The sequence below is a fragment of the Esox lucius genome, chromosome 9 (assembly GCF_011004845.1).
Source record: "Esox lucius isolate fEsoLuc1 chromosome 9, fEsoLuc1.pri, whole genome shotgun sequence".
Taxonomy (NCBI): domain Eukaryota; kingdom Metazoa; phylum Chordata; class Actinopteri; order Esociformes; family Esocidae; genus Esox; species Esox lucius.
In genome coordinates, this window is record NC_047577.1 from 9,072,328 (window position 1) to 9,095,759 (window position 23,432).

The 23,432-nt window shown below is 45.7% G+C and overlaps 1 protein-coding gene across 1 annotated transcript in view; it reads right to left on the minus strand.

The window, feature by feature from the left end:
* Positions 1-23,432, minus strand: part of LOC105030898 (voltage-dependent T-type calcium channel subunit alpha-1I) — a 94,127-nt gene that overhangs the window by 43,980 nt on the left and 26,715 nt on the right. The window contains exons 5-16 of the mRNA XM_034294483.1: positions 14,708-15,017; positions 12,949-13,041; positions 8,984-9,189; positions 8,740-8,876; positions 7,982-8,370; positions 4,435-4,586; positions 4,027-4,212; positions 3,737-3,854; positions 3,335-3,490; positions 2,731-2,821; positions 1,516-1,652; positions 331-398 (exon numbers count right to left, since the gene is read on the minus strand). Coding sequence (XP_034150374.1) covers positions 331-398; positions 1,516-1,652; positions 2,731-2,821; positions 3,335-3,490; positions 3,737-3,854; positions 4,027-4,212; positions 4,435-4,586; positions 7,982-8,370; positions 8,740-8,876; positions 8,984-9,189; positions 12,949-13,041; positions 14,708-15,017 — 2,043 coding nt within the window. The remainder of the gene's footprint in view (positions 1-330; positions 399-1,515; positions 1,653-2,730; positions 2,822-3,334; positions 3,491-3,736; positions 3,855-4,026; positions 4,213-4,434; positions 4,587-7,981; positions 8,371-8,739; positions 8,877-8,983; positions 9,190-12,948; positions 13,042-14,707; positions 15,018-23,432) is intronic.

Here is a 23,432-nt window from a genome sequence, read left to right on the forward strand (position 1 = left end):
TGATGACATGGGGCACATATCGGCACATTAGTAACATAGCACCCCATTGGTTGTATAGCACCACTTTTAAAACCAGTGGCCAGAAATACAAGTCAATAAGTGTAAGTGAACAATTAATGGTATTAACAGATATATCTTGTTGAGTAACAAATGAATTACTACGTGCATAAAAGTAATTCTGTACTGTTGGGGGCACTCGAGGACCGGAGTTGATAACCGCTGGAATGCAGTATGCTCTGATATACCATGGCCGTCAGCCAATCATCATATAGGGTTCGACCCATCCTGTTCATATTAAAACAGTATTGTATGCTGCAGCTAGCTACTAACCTGCGACTCCAAGCACCCTGAAGTGGAGGGCGCCCCCAATTGTGGTACACGGAACTGCGGCCGTGGCGCTATAATCAAGACAAAACCAAGAAACATGACAAACTGGTATTTGATGTATAAACCAGGAAACATAACAAACTGGTATTGGAAGTATAAACCAGAAAACATGATAAACTGGTATTTGAAGTATAAACCAGGAAACCTGACAAACTGGCATTGGAATATTGGAATATATTGAATAAAACATTTCAAGTACATGCATCTGAACACTTTCTGTGCCTTATGTTCACCCTAAACGTGCTTCTCGCCCTGGGGGATCTTAGGTGTGTATCATATCTGAGAGATTCCTAGGAAGTTGGTACACATATAACTGGCCAGAAGGAGTATTATTGTAGAATCTGATCAGGATTTTGTTAGGGACATGGTATTTACGCTGGCTATGAATACTGAAATCTTATGAAAAGACAAAAACAAATGTGGAATCTGAGCATTAACTAATACAATGTGAATGTACGTTTCATTGTAGGTGAATGTTCCTAGATAATGAGAACAGAAACTTCTATGTTTAGATTATCTCTCTGTAGGTTGCGCTCTACTAACCCCAGGAAGGTTCACATTGACCATTTGGCATGGGGGTTACCGTCTTGGAAACCTGATCTTTGCTAGGTAGACACACCCTTCAAGGTATATATCACCTTGTAACCAACATTACAATAAGAAGAGAAGAGATTGAGCCTGTAACATCAAGAGCTAATAGACTATCAAATGCTGCAATAAATAATTGAATTACTCTCTCCCTTGACAACCGGATATTCGATAATTATTTCAACCACTATACGAAACGGCTGATTTCTAACACAAAGGATGTAGATTTGAGCGTATTATTTAAATCCAGTTGTTCTAAATTGTGTTGAGGAGATTTGGTTATCATGAAACAAATGTATCATCGTTACCATTAGCAATTTGTACATTAAGTAGTTGAAACGAGTATAAACGTATAAAATGAGATAACTACAAACTGACTGTTCTAAATGGTGCCTGCTATGCCCGCCATCAAGAGGATTTCGATGTTTAACATCTGGAATGTTCCATGTGACAAGTCCATTTTGGCGGTAGTGTGATGACATTTGGTCACTAAGGTTGTGTTCCACACTAACAGTCCACCATAGCTGAAGAACATCTCACCAGAGAAAAGGATCTCCTCTGCTCCTGGCCCAGACTCATCATGCTGCTCTTGCGTGACCCCAGGGAAAACGACCCACTGGGGGTTATCATAGGGGTCAGCTGGGTCAACTCCAGGTGGTCGGGAGCGGTCTTCTCCTCTAACCGGCCAAAGAAGACAAAGCATTATATACTGTATATGTAAGTTATGTGTTAGGAGTTTGGGCTCACATCACCTCAAACCCCAGTAACGTAGAGTAGGACCCCAAGCAGAACCGGAAAGCAGCTGGGTTCTGGCGGGGACAATGGGTTTATTACTGATTGAGGTAACTGATTGTCGGATAAGCAGTAAAAGGTCAAGGCCTTCGGAGAGGGCCCGAAGGTGACTACAAACGCACTGCGTTTTTGCATACAAATACTTTTCTTCACTGTTTCGATCTTTCTTTTGCCCTCATTTTAATGGTCGTTTGATTTGGGTTGGAAAGAGAAGCGTTTGCATCAAAGAATTTAACACCGTGCACCACCTGGCGTGGACATCTGGTGGTCCTCTCAACTCCATGTCGATCCTCACAGGAATGTCAGGACAGACTCCAACTACGGAGCGACACCATTTTGTTTTCTCCGGGGAGTTTAGCGGATCGAAGAGTGTCCCGGCCGATCTCGCTGGACCGACACGGGGTTAAAGCTATGATTTATGCATAACTGGCAGTGCTTTATTCGTCAGTTAGAACACGTAGAACTGTCTCCTCTCTGTCGCACAGACTGAGCAGGGCAGGAACCCAGCCATGGTTCAGCTAAGGTTCGTCACCTGGGAAGACGGTGACTGCATTAGGGCCGCGGTGTGTGTGTTTGCGTGGGTGTGTGTTTGCGCGGGTGGGTGTGTGTTTGCGCGGGTGGGTCGGGAATGCATGCGAGTGTGTGTCGCGTGGAAGAGAGGGAGGAGTGAGCGTGACTCAGGACGAACCCTAATCAATGTGAAAACCCCTTCTTTCGAATCAGTTTTCAAATCAGATCCCTGTTTGGGGTCCGGGCTTTGAAAGCGGCGTCGCCAGAGGAACTCTGAGGAAATCTACCTCTAATGGCAACTTGCGGGAGTTTGTGATAAACACAGCTGTCAATGTTTTCTTCCCACAAATGCAGATTAGTCGTTGAAGCCACATCCCTGGAAGATGTGAGCCTCAGGAACGTGCTGCGTGTCCTGTGTCGTCTGTCTGCAAGCACAACGTTATGACTCCTTACCAGACAACTTCAGACAATCATCAAGCTTCTCACTCCCGTCAACATTAGAGTGGGAGCTGTCTTCATCCGAGAAGGAGCGATTTGCATCTCCCTGAAGGAGATGGGGGAGAGGGGGGTGAGGGGGGAGAAGGAGCGAGAAAGATGAAGGTAAGAAAAGGACGAAGGTCAGGATAGAGAGGAGGAACATCTATGCCATGTGATTGGATAAAATATATTTTCCTATAGTAACATATGCGGTAGAACCCTATAGAACCAGTAAAGCAATACACAAACCTACATCCCCTACATCCTAAAATCCCTCTCCCTAACAGAACCTTGCAGTATATTTAATCAATAAGGCATGACTGGCTGTGTGATATGGCCAATATATCATGGCTAAGAGGGACCATGGCACAACATATCATAAACCCCAGAGATGCTATACTGCCGTTAGAAACCGGTTATCAGCCCAAATAGAGCAGTAAGAAGTGATGTGATGTCATACCCGCAAACGGTCTCACAGCACAGCGGCATTCAGGATTCGAACCGCCCTGGTTAATATTGGAACCCTATGGAAGTGGCAGAACCCCAGAGCCTAACCGAACGCCGCGGCCCAGAACCTTACCTCAGCCTGATAGCCCTCCACCAAGATGGCCACCAGCAGGTTGAAGAGGACGTAGTTACCGAAAGTCATGAGAGCCACGAAGTAGAGCGCGACCGCGGGGGTCGTGGCAGCCATGCCGTTATACAGAACCACGTTCCAGTCCTCCTGGGTCAGGATCTAGAATGGGAGGAGGGCGGGGGGCACCGGGGGAAGAGCAAGGGAAAGACAAAGAGAGGTGAGAAGAGGAGGGAGTACAGAAGGGAACAGGGAGAGGGAAGGGGCAGGACACATCTGCTATGGAGTGATGGCACTCATACCAACACACACACACACACAGAACACACACACACAGAACACACACACACACACAGAACACACACACACACACAGAACACACACACACACACAGATAACTATAATAACCTGAAACACAGTGACGATGGCCCAGAGTAGAGAGTCAAAGTTCTTCCGGTCTGTGACTGTGTCTCCTGTCTCGGTCCTCTGGGTGAACTTACAGCCAAATATATGCATCCCCAGGATACTGTAACACAACACACACACACACACACAAACACGCACAATCACACACACACACACAGGACACCATTAGACCAGGGAGCAGGAAGGACACTCAAACACGTCTTGTGTCAGCCATTATATCGAGTCAGGCCTTGCCTAGGTGTGTTTGTGAATGTGTGCGCGCGCGCGTGCACCTGAATGTGAAGATGAAGAGCATCAGCAGCATACAGAAGGTGGCCACGCTGTCCACAGTCTTCATCAGCACCACCAGCTGTCTCCTCAGGGCCGGCATGAAGCGGATCAGCTTGGCCACACGCAGCAGCCGGAAGGTCCGCAACACGGACAGGCCCCCGTCGCGCTGGACCACGATCTCCCACACACTGGAGATGGACGGGGGGTGGCGGGCGGAGCGCGGAGGAGCGCGGCGGGAGGAAAGAGAGGAGGGGCGGATGAGGAGAGGGGGAAAGGAGACAGGAACACATCCGTTTAGAACGCGTGTACATTTGGATGTGTTTGGCCGTCGATTCACTGGAAACAGCATCATTGGACCGAGCGCGATGGCAGCGGTTCCCGTGTTATTCGGGCCGGGCCTGCTGGGCTACCTGATGATGACGATGATGCCGTCAAGCACGTTGTACGGGAACTTCAGGTACATCAGGCACCCGAATGCCGTTATCTTCAGAATCATCTCCAACGCAAACATGCTGGTGAAAACTATGTTACAGATTTCTAGGATGTTGGTCAGTTCATCTGGCTGAAAGAGGGAGAGAGTGGTAGAGAGAGAGGGAGAGAGAGAGGGGGAGAGAGAGGGAGAGGCAGAGAGAGAGGGGGAGAGAGAGGGAGAGGCAGAGAGAGGGAGAGAGAGAGGGAGAGAGAGGGAGAGGCAGAGAGAGGGAGAGGGAGAGAGAGAGGCAGAGAGAGAGGCAGAGAGAGAGGCAGAGAGAAAGACATATTATTGTAATACAGTATAGAGTCACACTGAAGCGCACACACACACACACACACACACACACATAACAAGCCTCCCATTTCCTACTTTCTTCCTCTCTCTGCGTCTTCGTCCAGTCACCATGCTGTTCAGTCGCCATGTGACCCACCACTCAGCATCCACCACCCACTAAGGGCATGTCACACCAAAGTCTCTCTCTCCGCTACATCTCCTTCCACCTCACACTCTTCATCGCCCCTCTAATACATTCTGTCTCTCTCCAGGCCCGGCTCCAGGATGAAATGACGAGATGGCATTTTTTATCGGGGGGGGTGGGGGTGCATATCTCATTTATATACCCTTTGCAGTGTTTATGGTGACACAAAACTGGGGGGGGAGGGGGTCACAGATTCTATCCGGGTGGGGCAATGCCGGGCTTTGCCCCCACTTGGATCCAGGCCGGATCCACTCTTAGTCTCGGGATACGCTTCAATTAAATTTCAAGGCTCTTTAATGGCAAGGAGATTTATTGTAAACAGGTGTTGACAAGGCCAGAGCGCTATAACAACAAACAAACAAACAGACCAAGTACAAACACAAAAGGTACAGAACTAGGAATACCACTACCAATAGTAGAGTAACAAAAAATACGTATCAAATTATAAAACTATTATTAATTAACTAATATTAATGACTTATAGGTAAACGTGCAAGTTCAGGAAATAATGTTGTCTCCCTTTTTCCGTTCCCAACAAAACAGACACATCCAGTACATCCCTCAGACAAAAACGGCAATCTCATTAATATTCCAAACGCAACTCTTACGATGCTTATGAAGCCTCTGCTCTGGCTTTGGGAGGTGAGACATTTATCTGAGAGTGTGTGTGTCTCCCAGTCCTCAACCTACTCCCAATGTACCATGTCTCCCGAGCCCTCTTCCGTTCCTCACACCACCTCCTCTCCCTTGTTTTCTACTTGCCCTCTCTCTCTCTCTCACCCCCCCCCCCTTCTATCTTGAGGTCAATACCCGTGTCTCTCGCTCTCTTCCACAACACATTCCCTTCATCCTCTTTCTCTCTGTCGTTCTCGTTCTCATGTATCCTGACGCCCTAGCCCTCCTGTTCTCTGTCTGTCCTTTGTTTGTTCGCTCCCTCCATCTTTCTACTTTTAGAACTCTCTGACACAAGAGGCCGTTCTCTGATGCTGTGGGGGAGGGAGGGAGGGAGCGGGTGGATGACGGAGTTGGAGGGGGAGAGACAGATTAAGGGATGTGTTTATATATGGACTATAGCTCATATTTCAACTCCGTCTACAGTGTCACAGGATTTAATTGGAGAAAAGGGATAAGGAGTTAGAGAGAGTGTGTTTAGGGTTAATGTTAAGGGTACAGGACCATTTTAAGGTGCCAGGTCAGTGTATCTAATATGTGTACAGACGTTTTTGTGACAAGTGTGAAAGATTTTTGGCCTGACTATGTGCAGAAGGAGAAGAGAAAGTGCTGGAGTCAGACATTGTTAAGACCGACTATTTGAAACAGAGACATTAACCGACTGCTGGAGACCAAGAGAGAATAAACACAGATTAAATCAGAGACACTGACAGACTGATAGAGACTAAGACAGAATAGACCCCAATAGAACCAGAGACACTGACATACTGATAGAGACTAAGACAGAATAGACCCCAATGGAACCAGAGACACTGACATACTGATAGAGACTAAGACAGAATAGACCCCAATAGAACCAGAGACACTGACATACTGATAGAGACTAAGACAGAATAGACCCCAGTAGAACCAGAGACACTGACATACTGATAGAGACTAAGACAGAATAGACCCCAATGGAACCAGAGACACTGACATACTGATAGAGACTAAGACAGAATAGACCCCAATAGAACCAGAGACACTGACATACTGATAGAGACTAAGACAGAATAGACCCCAGTAGAACCAGAGACACTGACATACTGATAGAGACTAAGACAGAATAGACCCCAGTAGAACCAGAGACACTGACAGACTGATAGAGACTAAGACAGAATAGACCCCAGAACACTGAAAAAAAGTATTACCAGCTGTTGTTCATCCAATTTGTTCTCTTTTATTCCATTCAGTTTAAAATGATTAGTCTAGTTGTAGAACCAAATATGTTTTATTTGGATCAAGTCAAGTCGCCTGCAGTGTAAAGCATCAATATTTCAGTTTCATTTAACATATTTTTTTAGGTTGACCCAAAAGGGATTTGGTAACACCAGCATCATTTTCCAGAAAGCATTGCTGCAAGATCCAGTTCTCCAAGCACACATTGATTACTTTGTTTTACTATAAAAAGTCATTAATAGTCTTTCCTTTCCTAACCTAATCCATCATTTAAGATGTTGCGTTAGTGGGCTACTCAGCTGAAGTCCAGTTGGCGTTAATTAGAACCGTGTTGCTGGCTCCAGCCTTATGGGCCCCCTCATCTTTGGATCAGTTGGGGGTTTCCTAAGTGTTCTGCAGTTTACAAAGTATAAACGCTCCTGTCAGAACCCAACAACATGATTGCTGTGGGTCGAATGCATTTACGTTGTGTCAACAGTATGAATGACTTTAGCACAGGCTAGGAGGAAGCTTCAGGAAGTGGTTGAGTGCAACAACGATGCCTCTGTCAATAACAACACTGTAATAACACTGACAGACTGATAGAGACAAAGACAGAATAGACCCCAGTAGAACCAGAGACACTGACAGACTGATAGAGACAAAGACAGAATAGACCCCAGTAGAACCAGAGACACTGACAGACTGATAGAGACAAAGACAGAATAGACCCCAGTAGAACCAGAGACACTGACAGACTGATAGAGACAAAGACAGAATAGACCCCAGTAGAACCAGAGACACTGACATACTGATAGAGACTAAGACAGAATAGACCCCAGTAGAACCAGAGACACTGACATACTGATAGAGACTAAGACAGAATAGACCCCAGTAGAACCAGAGACACTGACAGACTAAGAGATTAAGACAGAATAGACCCCAGTAGAACCAGAGACACTGACAGACTGATAGAGACTAAGGCAGAATAGACCCCAGTAGAACCAGAGACACTGACAGACTGATAGAGATTAAGACAGAATAGACCCCAGTAGAACCAGAGACACTGACAGACTGATAGAGACTAAGACATAACAGACCCCAGCAGAAACAAAGACAGAGACCGTGAACAGACCTGATTGTGATGTTCAATTCCCATACTGATGCTGTTGATGAGGATGGCGATCAGAATTCCCCTATTGAAGTACTTGCTATTCGCGATCCCACACAGCTTGGACCTCATCTCGTGCCACAACTTTCCACAGCCTCGCCTACATCCCCCAGAGTCCTTAGCTGCGGCATCGTCATTCCCGTCGTCCATCCCGGCACCGTGTTGGCTGTCCTCTCCTCCTGCCTCGTGAGTAGCCACCTCCACCGCGAGGCCGCCCTCGGGTCCCGCCCCGTCGCTGCCTGACAGAGCCCCGACGCAACCAGGGCAGCCACTGGTGTTGTGGGAGACAGGGAGGGTCAAGGGGTCGCCAGAGGGGGCGTGGCCTGGCTTGGAGTGGTGAGGACAGGGGACCGCTGGGGACATTTTAATGATCAAATAGTAGTTAAGGAAAGAATCTATGCATTTCTCATCTCAGCTTATTTTACATTTGAAAATGATTCTCTCTCTCTGTAACTCTCTTTAATTCTCTCCAAGAAAACGGTCTAATTTAGGATTGCATTTGCATCTCTTTTGGATTCTGACAAAACCAGCCACGACTCCTCATGGTGTTCCAGACAAGGCAATAAACAGGACATGACATCATATAGATTAATAGACAGTACAAACAATGACATCCTGGCAGAAAATGAGACGGTGAAATTAATCCGTTCATTAATCCATTTATTGTCCTAACCTCTAACCTCCCTCCCTCCCTCTCTCTCCCCCCTTCCTCCCCCACTTACCCTGCGGGTGTGGCCCTCTCCTCTCTCCTCCTTCTCCTTTTCCGCCTCCATTCATGTTAGCCCTCTCCCCTCTTCTCACCGGTCCTGGCACCTCCTTGGTCCTCCCCAACAGGCGGTTAAAAAGGGCCTTGGAGATCCTGTTTAAGATGTTATGAGATGTGCGTTACATTCAGAATCCATAATGATACCACAGCAAAGCCGCGTTATGGTGTTTTGGCCTCTGCGCCACGCCACGCTTGCGTACCTGCAGGCTTTGCGGAGGACGTGGAGGACCAGTTGGAAAACAGACTCGTAGCAGCTGGCCGAGGGCTCGGTCAGGCCATCCAGGGTGGAGCAGGAGTTTGCTTGGGCCCTCTGCTCCTCCATCAGCTGGTGCTCTCGCTGCTTGGTCTCACTGAACTGGGAGGCCACCACCACCAGGCACAGGTTGATCATGAAGAAGGAGCCAATCTGTTGGGCGACGAGGGGTTGGCACGAGGTTAGCCACCAGAACACGCTTGGTCAACGACGGGAACGCCAGGAGAACACGCAGAGTTAACGACGGGAACGCCAGGAGAACACACCGAGTTAACGACGGGAACGCCAGGAGAACACACCGAGTTAACGACGGGAACACCAGGAGAACACGGAGTTAACGACGGGAACACCAGGAGAACACGGAGTTAACGACGGGAACACCAGGAGAACACAGAGATAATGACAGGAACACCAGGAGAACACACAGAGTTAACGACGGGAACACCAGGAGAACCCACGGAGTTAAGGACGGGAACACCAGGAGTACACATGGAGTTAACTACGGGACCACCAGGAGAACACTCAGAGTTAACGGCAGTAGTGGCTGAGGACGCACGGAGACCTCTAAAAAAGGGCACCAGAAAGAGTCACGTCATGTTTGAATTCTACCACAGAGAAACGACGGGCGTGTGTTTTAAAGACCTGGAATAAGTGGACCTGTGTTTTAGATAGGTGGGATAAGCATGTTAAAGAGGGGCGACTACAGCCCAAAGCCTCAAGCCAGGTGTACACTATAACGTTGGCCACGGTGAAGCAGACCTCAACATGTTTTTCTAGATCTGAGAAAAAGAAACGGCCTGTGTTTTTGCCCACTCTGCGTCCGCAGAAGCCAGGAGATGAAATTGTGTTTTGCCTCGGGCCAGGATGTGTACACTCCGAATGAGAAGCAATGACTGCTACGAGTAAGTTTTTGTCAAATCGTTCAAGGTCTTAACACTCTCCCCCCTCTATCGCTGTCCTCTTTCTGTTGCGTTTCTCTTCATATCCTCTCTTTCTCCTTTCTTCTCCTTCCCCATCTATCCCCTTGGTTCTATCACTCCATATCCTCTCCGTCTCTCCGTCTCTCATGACAGTCCTGAGAATTCCTCTGTGGTGTTTCTTTCGGGCTTTCTAAGATTAAAAGCTAATCTTTCTTATTTATTTAGCAAATCATCTTTTATTCATTGTGGATGGATAAACAGCTTTTTGCACTGCACGGCTTTCGAAATCTGACCGTCGATGTGGCCTGTTCATGTGTTCATTGTTTGTTCTTGGGAGTGTGTTGTGTCTAAATCCAGGGTCACTAGGAAAGTACATTCTTTATCAAGGCTGTTGACTGTAATGTTTAACATTAGTGACCTCCATTTCAGAAAATCCTCATTAACCATCACTAGTGTTAATTTATGCTGGTGTAATCATAATGACACACCACCCCCCTCCTAAAACCCCCCACATATTTTTCAGTTTGAATGCAGCACATGTATGACCCATATGCCTAAGGGGCTGAGGTTCAAATCAGACAAACGTTTTCAGTCCTCAGATATTCACACCACACAGAGTTGAAATATCCTGCCAATACATGTGTAATTTACTAACATTGTCTGTGGACTTAAAGAGAATGGGATTGGATGAGACCAGGAGGACATCCTGGTCTGAATCTGTACTGTACCCAGGAGATGACAACAGATTGTCTCCCTTTTGTTTCACCTGTCATGAGTGGTTTAGCTCTTCGGACCGTACATTGTAGCGCCCAAGCTCACATCGCCTATTCCTTCTCTTTCCCAGTCTTTTTCCCAGTCTCTTTCCCAGTCTCTTTCCCAGTCTCTATCCCAATCTCTTTCCCAGTCTCTTTCCCAGTCTCTTTCCCAGTCTCTTTCCCAGTCTCTTTCCCAGTCTCTTTCCCAGTCTCTTTCCCAGTCTCTATCCCAGTCTCTTTCCCAGTCTCTTTCCCAGTCTCTTTCCCAGTCTCTATCCCAGTCTCTTTCCCAGTCTCTTTCCCAGTCTCTATCCCAGTCTCTTTCCCAGTCTCTTTCCCAGTCTCTTTCCCAGTCCTCCTGTCTCTCTCCTTGTCTTTCTTCTTTTCTCCCTTTCTCTGTCTCTCCTCTCGGCTCCTCCGTTTACTGTATCTCTGTCCCTCCCCCATTCATGGTGTCTCTGTTTCTCCTTCTCTCTTACTCTTTCTTGCCATCTCTCTTTTTCCTTCTGTCACTCTCTCTGTCTTTGTCTCACTCCTTTCTCTCTTTCTCTTTCTCCCTGTCTGTCTCTAACTCCTTTGTCTCTGTTCACTCAGTGGCTGCTATTGATCTGAACCAGAGGTTGTGAGGCTGTGGAATCAATATTTAGTTTTCATGGCAATTCTCTGAGCTGAGGACTTAGGAAAGTAGAGGGTTACCACAATGATCACAGAGAGAGAGAGATTATTAAATATTTATACAGAAGGTATTGACAGAAGTGAGTGTTGAGGTTTGTGTGTGTGTGTGTGCGTGTGTGTGTGTGATCCAGGCCTAGGTGGGGACCTGAAATCCCCATAAAGATAGTAAAAGGTAAAACATTTATTTGACTGGTCCCCGCTAAAGAAAATATGACTTGAAATAGTGTTAGAATTGGGGTCAATTTTAGGTTTTGGATTAACAGATTAACTGTTACATCATTTAGGTTAAGGTTAGCCTTAAGCTGAAGTCACGTTTAGTTCATGGGTTAGTATAGGGAATATCATTTTCTGGTCCCCACAAGGATAGAAACAAAACATATGTGTAAGCAAATGGTGCTTGAATACCAGGCATATATTAGCATGTATGTACCTACTGAATGTATGCGTAATTCAAATCCATAGCCCGATAAGCCTTGGGTACGGATGTGTGTGCATGAAGAATATCCATTACTCGCGTGCATAAGTACGAATTGCCTGTGACACTTTTTGTGCTTTCACTTCACACCGCAGCTGTTATTGGCAGTGAACCCATCCAAATGCTTTCATCGTTTAAACGCAGCTAATTGATAGCCTTTCAGATGGCTTCAACCATTGATTGTCTCTTTCACTGATTGGGTGCTTCTCTCTTTTATTCTGTCCCTCTCTCCCAAATCAAATGTTATTGGCAACGAGCAGCATCTTGTGGTATCTTCCTCTTTCACTCTCTCTCTCTCACACACACACACACACACACACACACACACATCTCTCTCTTTAATTTCTTCCTTTAAATGTCTTCCTGCTGAATGCCTATTTAATCTAACTCCCTGGGTCTATGTTTCTCCATCTAACCCTCTCCTTCTCTCTGTCAGTCTCTCTCAGCCTCTCTCTACATCTCGGCCCCCCCACATGGTCCTGCTGTCAGTAATCTCTGAATTGTCTAACCCCGCCATTTAGGTGTAATAGTGGGGGGCACAGGCTTTACTGTAAAGAGCTATTGTGAAAGGGGGGCATTTTTGTGTGCAGTCCCAGTTCGAGAGAGCGAGACAGGAAGAGTTATACTTAAGTATGAATTCAGAAAATAAGGAAATGATCAAGCCTTTGGCTACTGTGTCGATGAAGTGTGTCACACTGTCCTGGAGATAATTTTCAGTAAGTTAGATGCATGCACACACACATACACACACACAGACACACACACACACACACAGACAAAGGAGTACTTTTTTATAAATCCCCAAATAATATTCCTTCAATGAAGGGATTCAAACACTGCAAGAGTAACTAACGTCACAACTGATTCATTCCGTGACTTTGGCAAATAGCAAGCACATATTTGAGACCTTTAATTTCAAGCGGGATGTGTCATGTGTTGTTTACGTATCCCAAATCAGCGCGTACAAATTCATATTATTCCCCAGGTAACCGTGAAGCTAGAAAGCAATTTGGTTTGATGGCATGGGGCACATACTGTCAAACACATGACCCAGGACACAGTCTTGGGGAGAACCGTGTGTACTTACAATGATGAGCAGTATAAAGTAGATGAAGTTATAAAAGCAGTGAGCATTCATCACGTAGTACATGATCTCCACCCAACCCTCCAGAGTTATCACCTGCAGAGAGAACACACACACACACACACAATACACACACACACAATACACACACAATACACAATTTTAAGTCAAAGAATATGGGTTTTCACATTCACATTGTCTCCAAGAAAACCTTTCCTCAAATTCATCTTTCTTATTCTGTGTGTGACTGTGTGGGTGCATGGAAAACACACATTTGACAAAATCTGACTTTTTATAAAATAAAACGTTCAGTTATGGTTTTTCCAGGACAAACAATGACTACATAATCCATAAGCCTTGCTTAAAAGTCCAACACGCAGCGACGGATTGACAGCCCAAAGAGAGCAGTTCTTGACCGGACTGAAAAAGGAGCCAATACGAGAATGTATTAAAAACATTGTCGCTTTGGAATTTCCTAGCTAAAGGGAACAGCATTTATCCTGGGGTAAGAGGGTTTGCAAAATGCAATCTGGTATGATATTATTTCTGAAGTGGTAATAAATAGAATATTTCATTACAAACTAGCCCGAAAACATATGAGCCTTGACCAATGACATGTTGTCCCAAATATGTCTGTGACTGCGCCATATGGTTAAACAAGTGTGTCTGTCTGTGTGTGTGTGTGGGTGTGTGTGTGTGTGTGTGTGTGTGTGTGAAAGTGAGAGAAAAAAAGCACAAGAGAGACATAGAAAGAGAGAGGGAAAGAGAAATTGGTAAAGAGATGGAAAATGGAAAGAGAGACATATCCCCCAAACACCTACATTTGTCCACTGATTCACAATGTCAGATCTACATCAGTCCCAATGACACTGGAGAACGTGACCCCATGAGATCCACGTATTGTTTAACAGTCTCCTAACGCCGCATTCAAGTTTATTTCAAACTCCAGCTGACCTACGAAATCCACTACCTGATCCCTCTCCCCACACAGCGTCGGACAGAGGAGATCTCGGCACCCTAATCTGATGACCAGATACCCACAGTCAGTTCCAGGGTTTATATCACCCATCACCTCAGGTCTCCAGTCGCGCAAAAACCAGTGTAGCACGTCTTAAAGTCTTTTGAGTGGAGCTCCCAGTGCGCTCCCTGTTTTTGGGATGGCTGCTGTTTCAGCATGTGCACCTGAAGGCTGGTCACGCACGTGAAGGCTAGTCAGGCACCTCACTCACAATCCTGGAGGACTTTGAGCGGGGCAGGCTTTTGTTCCAGCCCAGCATGCAGACGGGTAATCTAATAAAATCAGGGTTGGAAACGTCACAGTCACGGAGGAACACGGAGGGCAGGGTTTTGTTCCGTCTCGGCGCCAACGTGCCTGGTGACATGAATTCAGGTAATGAGATGTGTCATTGCCAGTTGGCATTCGACAGGCCCCTGGTAGAGGACCAGCACGGCTCCACGTGAGACAGTACAACACATAATCCTGAATGCTGATTGGACGGTGCTCTTCCGGCTCTGGTTTAAGTGGCCGATGTCCCACAGCTAATGATGGTTTACAGGCCCTCTAAGACCAACTCTTAGCCATGGTATATCGACCATATATCACAGCCCCCTTTGTGCCATATTGATTACAGAATATATGCTACATAGGTACAGGAATACGAGAGAGAGAACGAGAGAGGGTGATGGAGAGAGAGAGAAACAGAGGGAGGAAGATGTGGTGAGAGAAAGAACAGAGACCCAGTCTGACCCATCAGAACCCTACCTGGAAGATGACAATCCAAGCCCTGGCGATGTTATCAAAGCTGATGGCGTCTTTGTGTGGGTTCTTGTCCCCGGTGAGACAGCGCGTGTAGTACTGGTTCCAGTTGACGCAAAGTCCGGACCCATTTGACAACCCGCTCAGTTGTGTCACGTTGTCCTTGTTCAGGCAGCAGGTGTTGTTTCCTTGCCGACGGGCAGGGATGTTGGCGCACTTCAAGTTACCTCCATCTTGGGAGAGGGAGCAGACGAAGGGCCGCTCATCTTCAGTGTCAACCATGTAGTAGGTGTGAGGCAGGGTGATGCCTGAAGTACTGTGAGGAGGAGAGGTAGAGGAGGAGATGAGTAGAGGAGAGGTAGAGGAGCAGATGAGCTGAGGAGAGGTAGAGGAGGAGATGAGTAGAGGAGAGGTAGAGGAGCAGATGAGTAGAGGAGAGGTAGAGGAGGAGATGAGTAGAGGAGAGGTAGAGGAGCAGATGAGCTGAGGAGAGGTAGAGGAGGAGATGAGTAGAGGAGAGGTAGAGGAGCAGATGAGTAGAGGAGAGGTAGAGGAGGAGATGAGTAGAGGAGAGGTAGAGGAGGAGATGAGCTGAGGAGAGGTAGAGGAGGAGATGAGTAGAGGAGATGAGAGGTAGAGGAGGAGATGAGTAGAGGAGAGGTAGAGGAGTAGATGAGCTGAGGAGAGGTAGAGGAGTAGATGAGCTGAGGAGAGGTAGAGGAGTAGATGAGTAGAGGAGAGGTAGAGGAGTAGATGAGTAGAGGAGAGATAGAGGAGCAGATGAGTAGAGGAGAGGTAGAGGAGCAAATGAGTAGAGGAGAGGTAGAGGAGCAGATGAGTAGAGGAAAGGTAGAGGAGGAGATGAGTAGAGGAGAGGTAGAGGAGCAAATGAGTAGAGGAGAGGTAGAGGAGCAGATGAGTAGAGGAGAGGTAGAGGAGGAGATGAGTAGAGGAGAGGTAGAGGAGCAGATGAGTAGAGGAGAGGTAGAGGAGGAGATGAGTAGAGGAGAGGTAGAGGAGCAGATGAGTAGAGGAGAGGTAGAGGAGGAGATGAGTAGAGGAGATGAGAGGTAGAGGAGGAGATGAGTAGAGGAGAGGTAGATGAGCTGAGGAGAGGTAGAGGAGTAGATGAGCTGAGGAGAGGTAGAGGAGTAGATGAGTAGAGGAGAGGTAGAGGAGTAGATGAGTAGAGGAGAGGTAAAGGAGAATATGAGTAGAGGAGAGGTAGAGGAGCAGATGAGTAGAGGAGAGGTAGAGGAGCAAATGAGTAGAGGAGAGGTAGAGGAGCAGATGAGTAGAGGAAAGGTAGAGGAGGAGATGAGTAGAGGAGAGGTAGAGGAGCAAATGAGTAGAGGAGAGGTAGAGGAGGAGATGAGTAGAGGAGAGGTAGAGGAGTAGATGAGTAGAGGAGAGGTAAAGGAGAATATGAGTAGAGGAAAGGTAGAGGAGCAGATGAGTAGAGGAGAGGTAGAGGAGCAAATGAGTAGAGGAGAGGTAGAGGAGCAGATGAGTAGAGGAAAGGTAGAGGAGGAGATGAGTAGAGGAGAGGTAGAGGAGCAAATGAGTAGAGGAGAGGTAGAGGAGCAGATGAGTAGAGGAAAGGTAGAGGAGTAGATGAGCTGAGTAGCAGATGAGTAGAGGAGAGGTAGAGGAGCAGATGAGTAGAGGAGAGGTAGAGGAGCAGATGAGTAGAGGAAAGGTAGAGGAGGAGATGAGTAGAGGAAAGGTAGAGGAGGAGATGAGTAGAGGAGAGGTAGAGGAGTAGATGAGTAGAGGAGAGGTACAGGGGTAGATGAGCTGAGTAGCAGATGAGTAGAGGAGAGGTAGAGGAGCAGATGAGTAGAGGAGAGGTAGAGGAATAAGTAGAGCAGAGGAGTAAAGAGGTAGAGGTGAGGAAGAGGAGCAGCAGAGTAGAGGAAAGGAGTAGTAGAGGATAGGAAGGAGAGGTTGATGAGTAGATGAGAGGTAGTGGAGAAGTAGAGGAACCAGGCAAGCCTTGTTCCGCCGGCCCACAATTAGAAGGGATGAATGTTGTTCCTGGTTGGATTCGATCGGTGGTTTTCTATGTGACAGACTGTGTCTTAAACCACAATGGTATTTAAACAGTAAGTGTTGTTGCATGTGATTAAACTGTAGAGATGTGGTGTCTGTTTACTTCTGCATTGTCAAACCAATGAGTCAAAACTCCAAGGCAAAACTAGTTCCCTTATATTAGCTGACATCCAAACCAACAAAAGGTATTACATGGTCTTTGCACTACAGAAAGAGACTAACTGTAGATGGTTAGCTAATAGCTATACTGTACCTAGAATGAAAACAATGACTCCAACCACGCCATGGCTGGTTCGTTTCTTTAGAAAACAATGACAGTTGAATAACTACAGTAACCACCACGCTATGTAAATCAAAATCGAGAGAAGCATTAAGTACAATGTCATGAAGGATGACAGTTAAACACCAGGTGTGTGGTTGATTGTCAGTGGACATGGGTGTGTCCTTGAGGATGGGCTAACAAAATACATGGGCCAGATTTGGAATGAGGGGGGGAGGCTGCCATGAGCATCGCATGATCTGTCACGTTGTCCTGATAAAATGATTTTTCTTTTGAAAGCTGACATTTTGAGGTCTGTTTAGAGCCATCTGTAAATTAATATCGGTTATCTAGTACTTTGTTGCTGTGTAAGCAATCCATCAGTAATCTACACACCTACCTGCCCATGTCTTGGGACATCTTTGTCCTAACAACTGATCCAAGGTCACTATTTACAGCTTGGAATGGCCAGTGAGCCTTATGGCGAAAATCGAAACTCAATTTCAGTTCCAAGCTTCCTCACAGGATTATCCATGAGAACAGTGAAGGACAGCTTGTCATCCGACCATGTACCTGGGTATTTACAGGATGACACCTTTTCAATGGCTGTCCGTCCAGTTGTGACAATGCTCCCTTGCATCAATACCTGTCTGATGTCATGTAGAGGTCTGATGTCATCTAGGGAGGTCTGATACCAAGTAGGGAGGTATGACGTCATGTAGGGAGGTATGACGTCATGTAGGGATGTTTGATACTATGTATTGGTCTGATGTCATTTAAGGAGATCTGATGTCACCTAGATGTGTCTTATGTCATCTAGATTTGTCTGCAGTGACTAAAAGGCAGTCTTAGAGCTCTACAACAGCCAGATCTGAAGGACCGTTTGAGTTGATGACCGAATCATTTGCATTCCGGGTTTTTATGGTGTGCAATCAGAGGTGAAACTAATTTCAATTTCCTGATCAACCCAACATTTGTTTCTTAAGGCTTTGGAAGAGGTCAAGTCTGCAGGTGCATTTGGGCATCTTGCTTCAGCCCATGATACATGTCTCTGTCCGATAGGGTCATTTCTCCATTAACAGAGCCAGGCATATTCAATCAGAAATCATATTGATCATGTCAGTACTATGGACCAGACAAAGCCAGAATGTTGGCTAATCAAAGTGTTTAAAAGGAAATCGCTACTCTGCTACTCTACTAACAGATCTACATACAGAGTACGACTGCTGATGTGGTAATAACATATCATCATATACACTTAAAGTTGTGAATTTCCTTAAGCTACCCAAATACAAGCGAGTCTGCACTTCGCTTGTAGAAAAAGTCTGTTTACATTTCCTGGTTGTAAGTAAAACCACAACATCCAGAATTCCTTGCCGGGTCCAATCCTTCTCATGAATACGTTCAGAAATAATTCTGTGGTCTGAAACAACTCCAATCTCTCATTGTTACATAGAGAGACCTAGCGACAGGTTTTCCATGAAAATATATTTCAGAAATGTGGTCGGAACAGGCCAGAATTGGACATCCCGTTGAGGCCTGGCCTGAGGAGAGAATGGGCAGTGCAACATGTTCTATATGAATAGGTTGGCAGTCTTGGTAGTGGAGCCCACCGGGCCGAGAAACAAATCAAGTCAACGAATCACCACGGTAACAATATCAGAGGTGACATCACCTCGGCAACAATCTGATGGCTGATAAAGGAGGATTATTACGGGGGGTGCACCAGCACCTGGGGTTGAGGCTTGGATTGAGTTACAAAAACAAACAGACACACGCGCTCTTACACATCGTTTCACCGGCTCGCCAGCTGCCCCCTTGCTTGCTATTAGCTCCGAGCCACAAAAACAAAACATCTCTATCTTTCTCTCTCTGTCTTTTTTTATCTGGGCTTCTCTCTCTGTCTTTCTCTCTTCGTGCCTCACTCTCTCTGTTTAGCTCACTTTGTCTTTCTGTCTTTCTCGGTCTCTCTGTTCATCTAACGCCCCCCCTGTCCTGTTCACCCAGTCTTACTCTTTCTGCCTCTGTCCTTCTCTCTTTGCCTCTCTCTGTCTTTCTCTCTCTGTCTTTCTATCACCCCCTCAGTTATTTTTTCTCCCTCAGGCATAGAGTGATCAACAGCAACCTGAAAAACAAACCATACAACTAAATACCATGGCAACCAGAGACTTAGGGGCTAATGACTTTGAAATGACTTCAGGGAAGAGGAAACACACACACACACACACACAAACATTCATGCACACACACACACATACACATACACGTACACACAGACAAACAAACACACACACACACACATACGTTCACACACACACTCTCACACAGACAGGCACATAGCTGTGCTGGTTTGGGGTAGAGACAGTCAATACGTGTTCAATAGTTCATAGAACCCAGAGCTAAGAAATAACATACTATAATAATTGAATGTTCTCCTGAAATGAACAAAAGTATTGTCTCTCCTTCTCCTTCATTCTCTGGCTTTCTCTTTCTTTAACCATTTCTCTTCCCTTGCTCATCCTCTCTTCTTTCTTCCTAAAGCTTTGTAAAATAATTCCTGGACAATATTTAAACTTACCCTGTGAAGGAACAAAAAACGATTGAATTAAAATGACAAAACAAACAAAAATTGCAAGTAACATCGCCAGGAGGTATCAAAAACAAAGACCAAAAGAGAGTAGAGATAGAAACCTCGTCTTTCGTTAATACGTCCTGAAGTGACAGCCAATGAGGATTGTGAATCAGAACACCCTGCACCAGTCCTCATCTGTCCTGGAACTACATGCCCCTTATTGTCTTTCTTTATGTTTTATTTAACAAACAAATATCTGTGAACCCCAAATTTAAGGGGCTAATCAAACTGCTATCAGTTTGGTAAAAAAGCTACATCCTGTCAGTGATAAGTACTTAGCTTCACCGTCTGTGATATCAGGAAATGGTGTCCGAACAGGTCATGGCACTGTCTTCTGGTCACTGTACAGGGTTTCTGGATTGTTTGGCTTGGAAGGTGTTTCTGCTCAGGTGTGTCATCAAACCATGCTGTATTGGCAGGCATTAGAGAGATGTCTGTGTATAGTTTTATTTCAATGCTTAACATTTCCTTTTGGAGCCTTCTATTGGTCTCTTTTTAAATGTATATCAAATATCTAGTCAATTAAAACCAATGGCCATAATTACACTCATTGTGAATCCAAAACATAACCTAAACCCTAGGCGTAGAAAAAACTGCGTGAAAAGGCTGTGTCGTTAATCACTACACCACGGTCATGTATGTGCCACTATAGCCTCTTGTCTCTATCCTGAACCAATCCTCTGGCCGTTTTAATAGTTAATTGGCCATTCCTGAATGACATTGATACAGTTAAACTGACAAAACGTTTACCTCCACCACAAATAGCGGCTATGTTTTACGTTTGCGACTAGCCGTTTTAACAGCGTAAGAGCCAGTAATTAGCTTTACCAATAAAAAAAAGCCAACGATAACTAACTTTGTCATCAATTGAAAAGAAGATAGAATCGTGGAACCTACCAGAAATAATTAATGAATATCGTTGGTCTCAATAGATTTGAACGTACGTTTTCCTTATGAGAGACACAGTCGTTAACCACTACGCCACGGCATTACAAGTATCAGTCGCAACATAACCGTAAACTGTTTTATTTCAGACTTACCATAATGTAGAGACTACCGGTTTTAGACAGCAAATTTTTCGTCTATACGAAATAATTCATAATGCGTACTACACATCGGCTGCGAGGAGATACGGACTCGGGACCCATAGTTCACAAGTCCCCTTCTCTAATCACTACGCTATTTAACAAGGGGCAGTCAGTCAGTCAGTCAGTAAGTGAAATTCGTTCTTCTTAGCCGGCTCCGCTTACGCGGTCCGGCAAAAACAAAAGCAAATTGTCAGAAAGACAAGCATACAAATAAGAACAGGTCTGAACAGGTCTGATGAAATTTAAACTTGAGTTTGTGTGTGCTTGTGTGTGTTCAGTTTTAAGTGTGTGTGTAATACTTCCATTTTTTAAAATAATGGGTTTTTTTTTATCGCTCTCGCATTGATGACAGCTGCTTCACTGAGTAAGGTGTACTTGCTATTACTTGCTTGTGTTCGTCCCACCTGGCTATCGTGAGAAGTTTGTGCTAATAGTGTGCATGTGTGTGTGGGTGTGTGCAACTGAAGATAGAAACTCGTTATTGAATGTGACATGCATGCTTCAGAGACGAATTAGGAGGAGACATCTTTAAATTGATCTTGATAACACAGACTAACGGAATTGCAAGAGTTGTGGGAGAAAGATTTGGGATAGAGAGAAACACAAACATAGAGAAACATAGAGAGAGAAACACAAACATAGAGAAACATAGAGAGAGAAACACAAACATAGAGAAACATAGAGAGAGAAACACAAACATAGAGAAACATAGAGAGAGAAAAACAAACATAGAGAAACATAGAGAGAGAAACTGAGAGAGAGAAACAGAGAGAGAAACACAAACATAGAGAGAGAAACACAAACATAAAGAAACATAAAGAGAAACACAAACATAGAAACAGAGAGAGAGAAACACAAACATAGAGAAACATAGAAAGAGAAACACAAACATAGAGAAACATAGAAACAGAAACAGAGAAACAGAGGCAAGTGGGGATGTGTTTAAACGTAATAAAATATTGAGTGAATGGAAGATAATTATATTTTCATTGTTCGCATTTAGCTTTCTAATCAAACCTTTATTAACTCTTAGAGAGAAATAGGGAAGATAGGAGAGAGAGGGAGGCAGAGGGAAGAAGAGAGAGAGTGGGAGGCAGAGAGAAGGAGAGAGAGAAGGAGAGAGAGAGCTCAGGGTCGAGTAACAGCATGTCTTTCAACCCCTGTCACCCCAACACCCTCTCTTTTTTTATTCTTTCTATCATTATATCAGAAAATAGAGAAAAATATTATATAATTCGTCATCATCTTCACCGAAAAAATGGAAGTTAGAAAGACACACATGCACACACTCACACAAAGACACGACAGATATCGACAGCATTTCTGTTACATTAATTTGAAATAGGTATTTCAGCTCCATTCGGGTGTAGCCTCCACTGTTCATTGGTCCCCCTCCCCTGGCAACTTCACACATCTCCCCCACCCTGGATCTTCCATCAGTCTCACGTTCTCCACCAGTATCTCTAAGGGTTACCACGTGTCTGCTGTGGAGAGAGAGAGGCATCCAGTCTGGGACATCTCTCTCTGTTCACATATCTGCTATGGAGATGATTTCCTCAACAGGAGTCATGCAATTATCGGCCCTGTCTCACAACCCAGGCACCCTGTCTCACAACCCGGGCACCCTGTCTCACAACCTGGGCACCCTGTCTCACAACCTTGGCACCCTGTCTCACAACCTTGGCACCCTGTCTCACAACCTTGGCACCCCGTCTCACAACCTTGGCACCCTGTCTCACAACCTGGGCACCCCGTCTCACAACCTTGGCACCCTGTCTCACAACCTGGGCACCCCGTCTCACAACCTTGGCACCCTGTCTCACAACCTGGGCATTCCACAAGCAGTTTACTGATGCATTCATATCCTATTACTGTTACTGGTTCTGGTAATGTCCATTTACGTCCCGCCCCGAGGATAACTACATGAATGGTTCTGTTATGAGGGACACTAACAGTTTGATCTTCTTTTTACTTCTATAATTGCATAAACCTGTGATTTAAACATGTGAACGCCTCCTAGACGACTTGACAGTTGGCTAATGCCTTCTGCTATAGACTTCCCTCTGCACCAGTCTGTCTGCTATAGACCTCCCTCTGCACCAGTCTGTCTGCTATAGACTTCCCTCTGCACCAGTCTGTCTGCTATAGACCTCCCTCTGCACCAGTTTGTCTGCTATAGACCTCCCTCAGCACCAGTCTGTCTGCTATAGACTTTCCTCTGCACCAGTCTGTCTGCTATAGACCTCCCTCTGCATCAGTCTGTCTGCTATAGACTTCCCTCTGCACCAGTTTGTCTGCTATATACCTCCCTCTGCACCAGTCTGTCTGCTATAGACCTCCCTCTGCACCAGTCTGTCTGCTATAGACCTCCCTCAGCACCAGTCTGCCTGCTATAGAACTCCTTCTGCACCAGTCGGTCTGCTATAGATGTCCCTCTGTATCAGTCTGTCAGCTATAGACTTCCCTCTGCACCAGTCTGTCTGCTATAGACCTCCCTCTGCACCAGTCTGTCTGCTATAGACCTCCCTCTGCACCAGACTGTCTGCTATAGACCTCCCTCTGCACCAGTCTGTCTGCTATAGACCTCCCTCTGCACAAGTCTGTCTGCTATAGACCTACAGCTATTTCTTTCGTCTCCTCTCAGGGTCTGTGTTACTAGGCAACCACAACAGGGGTGTGTTCAACCCACCCAAAGTACTC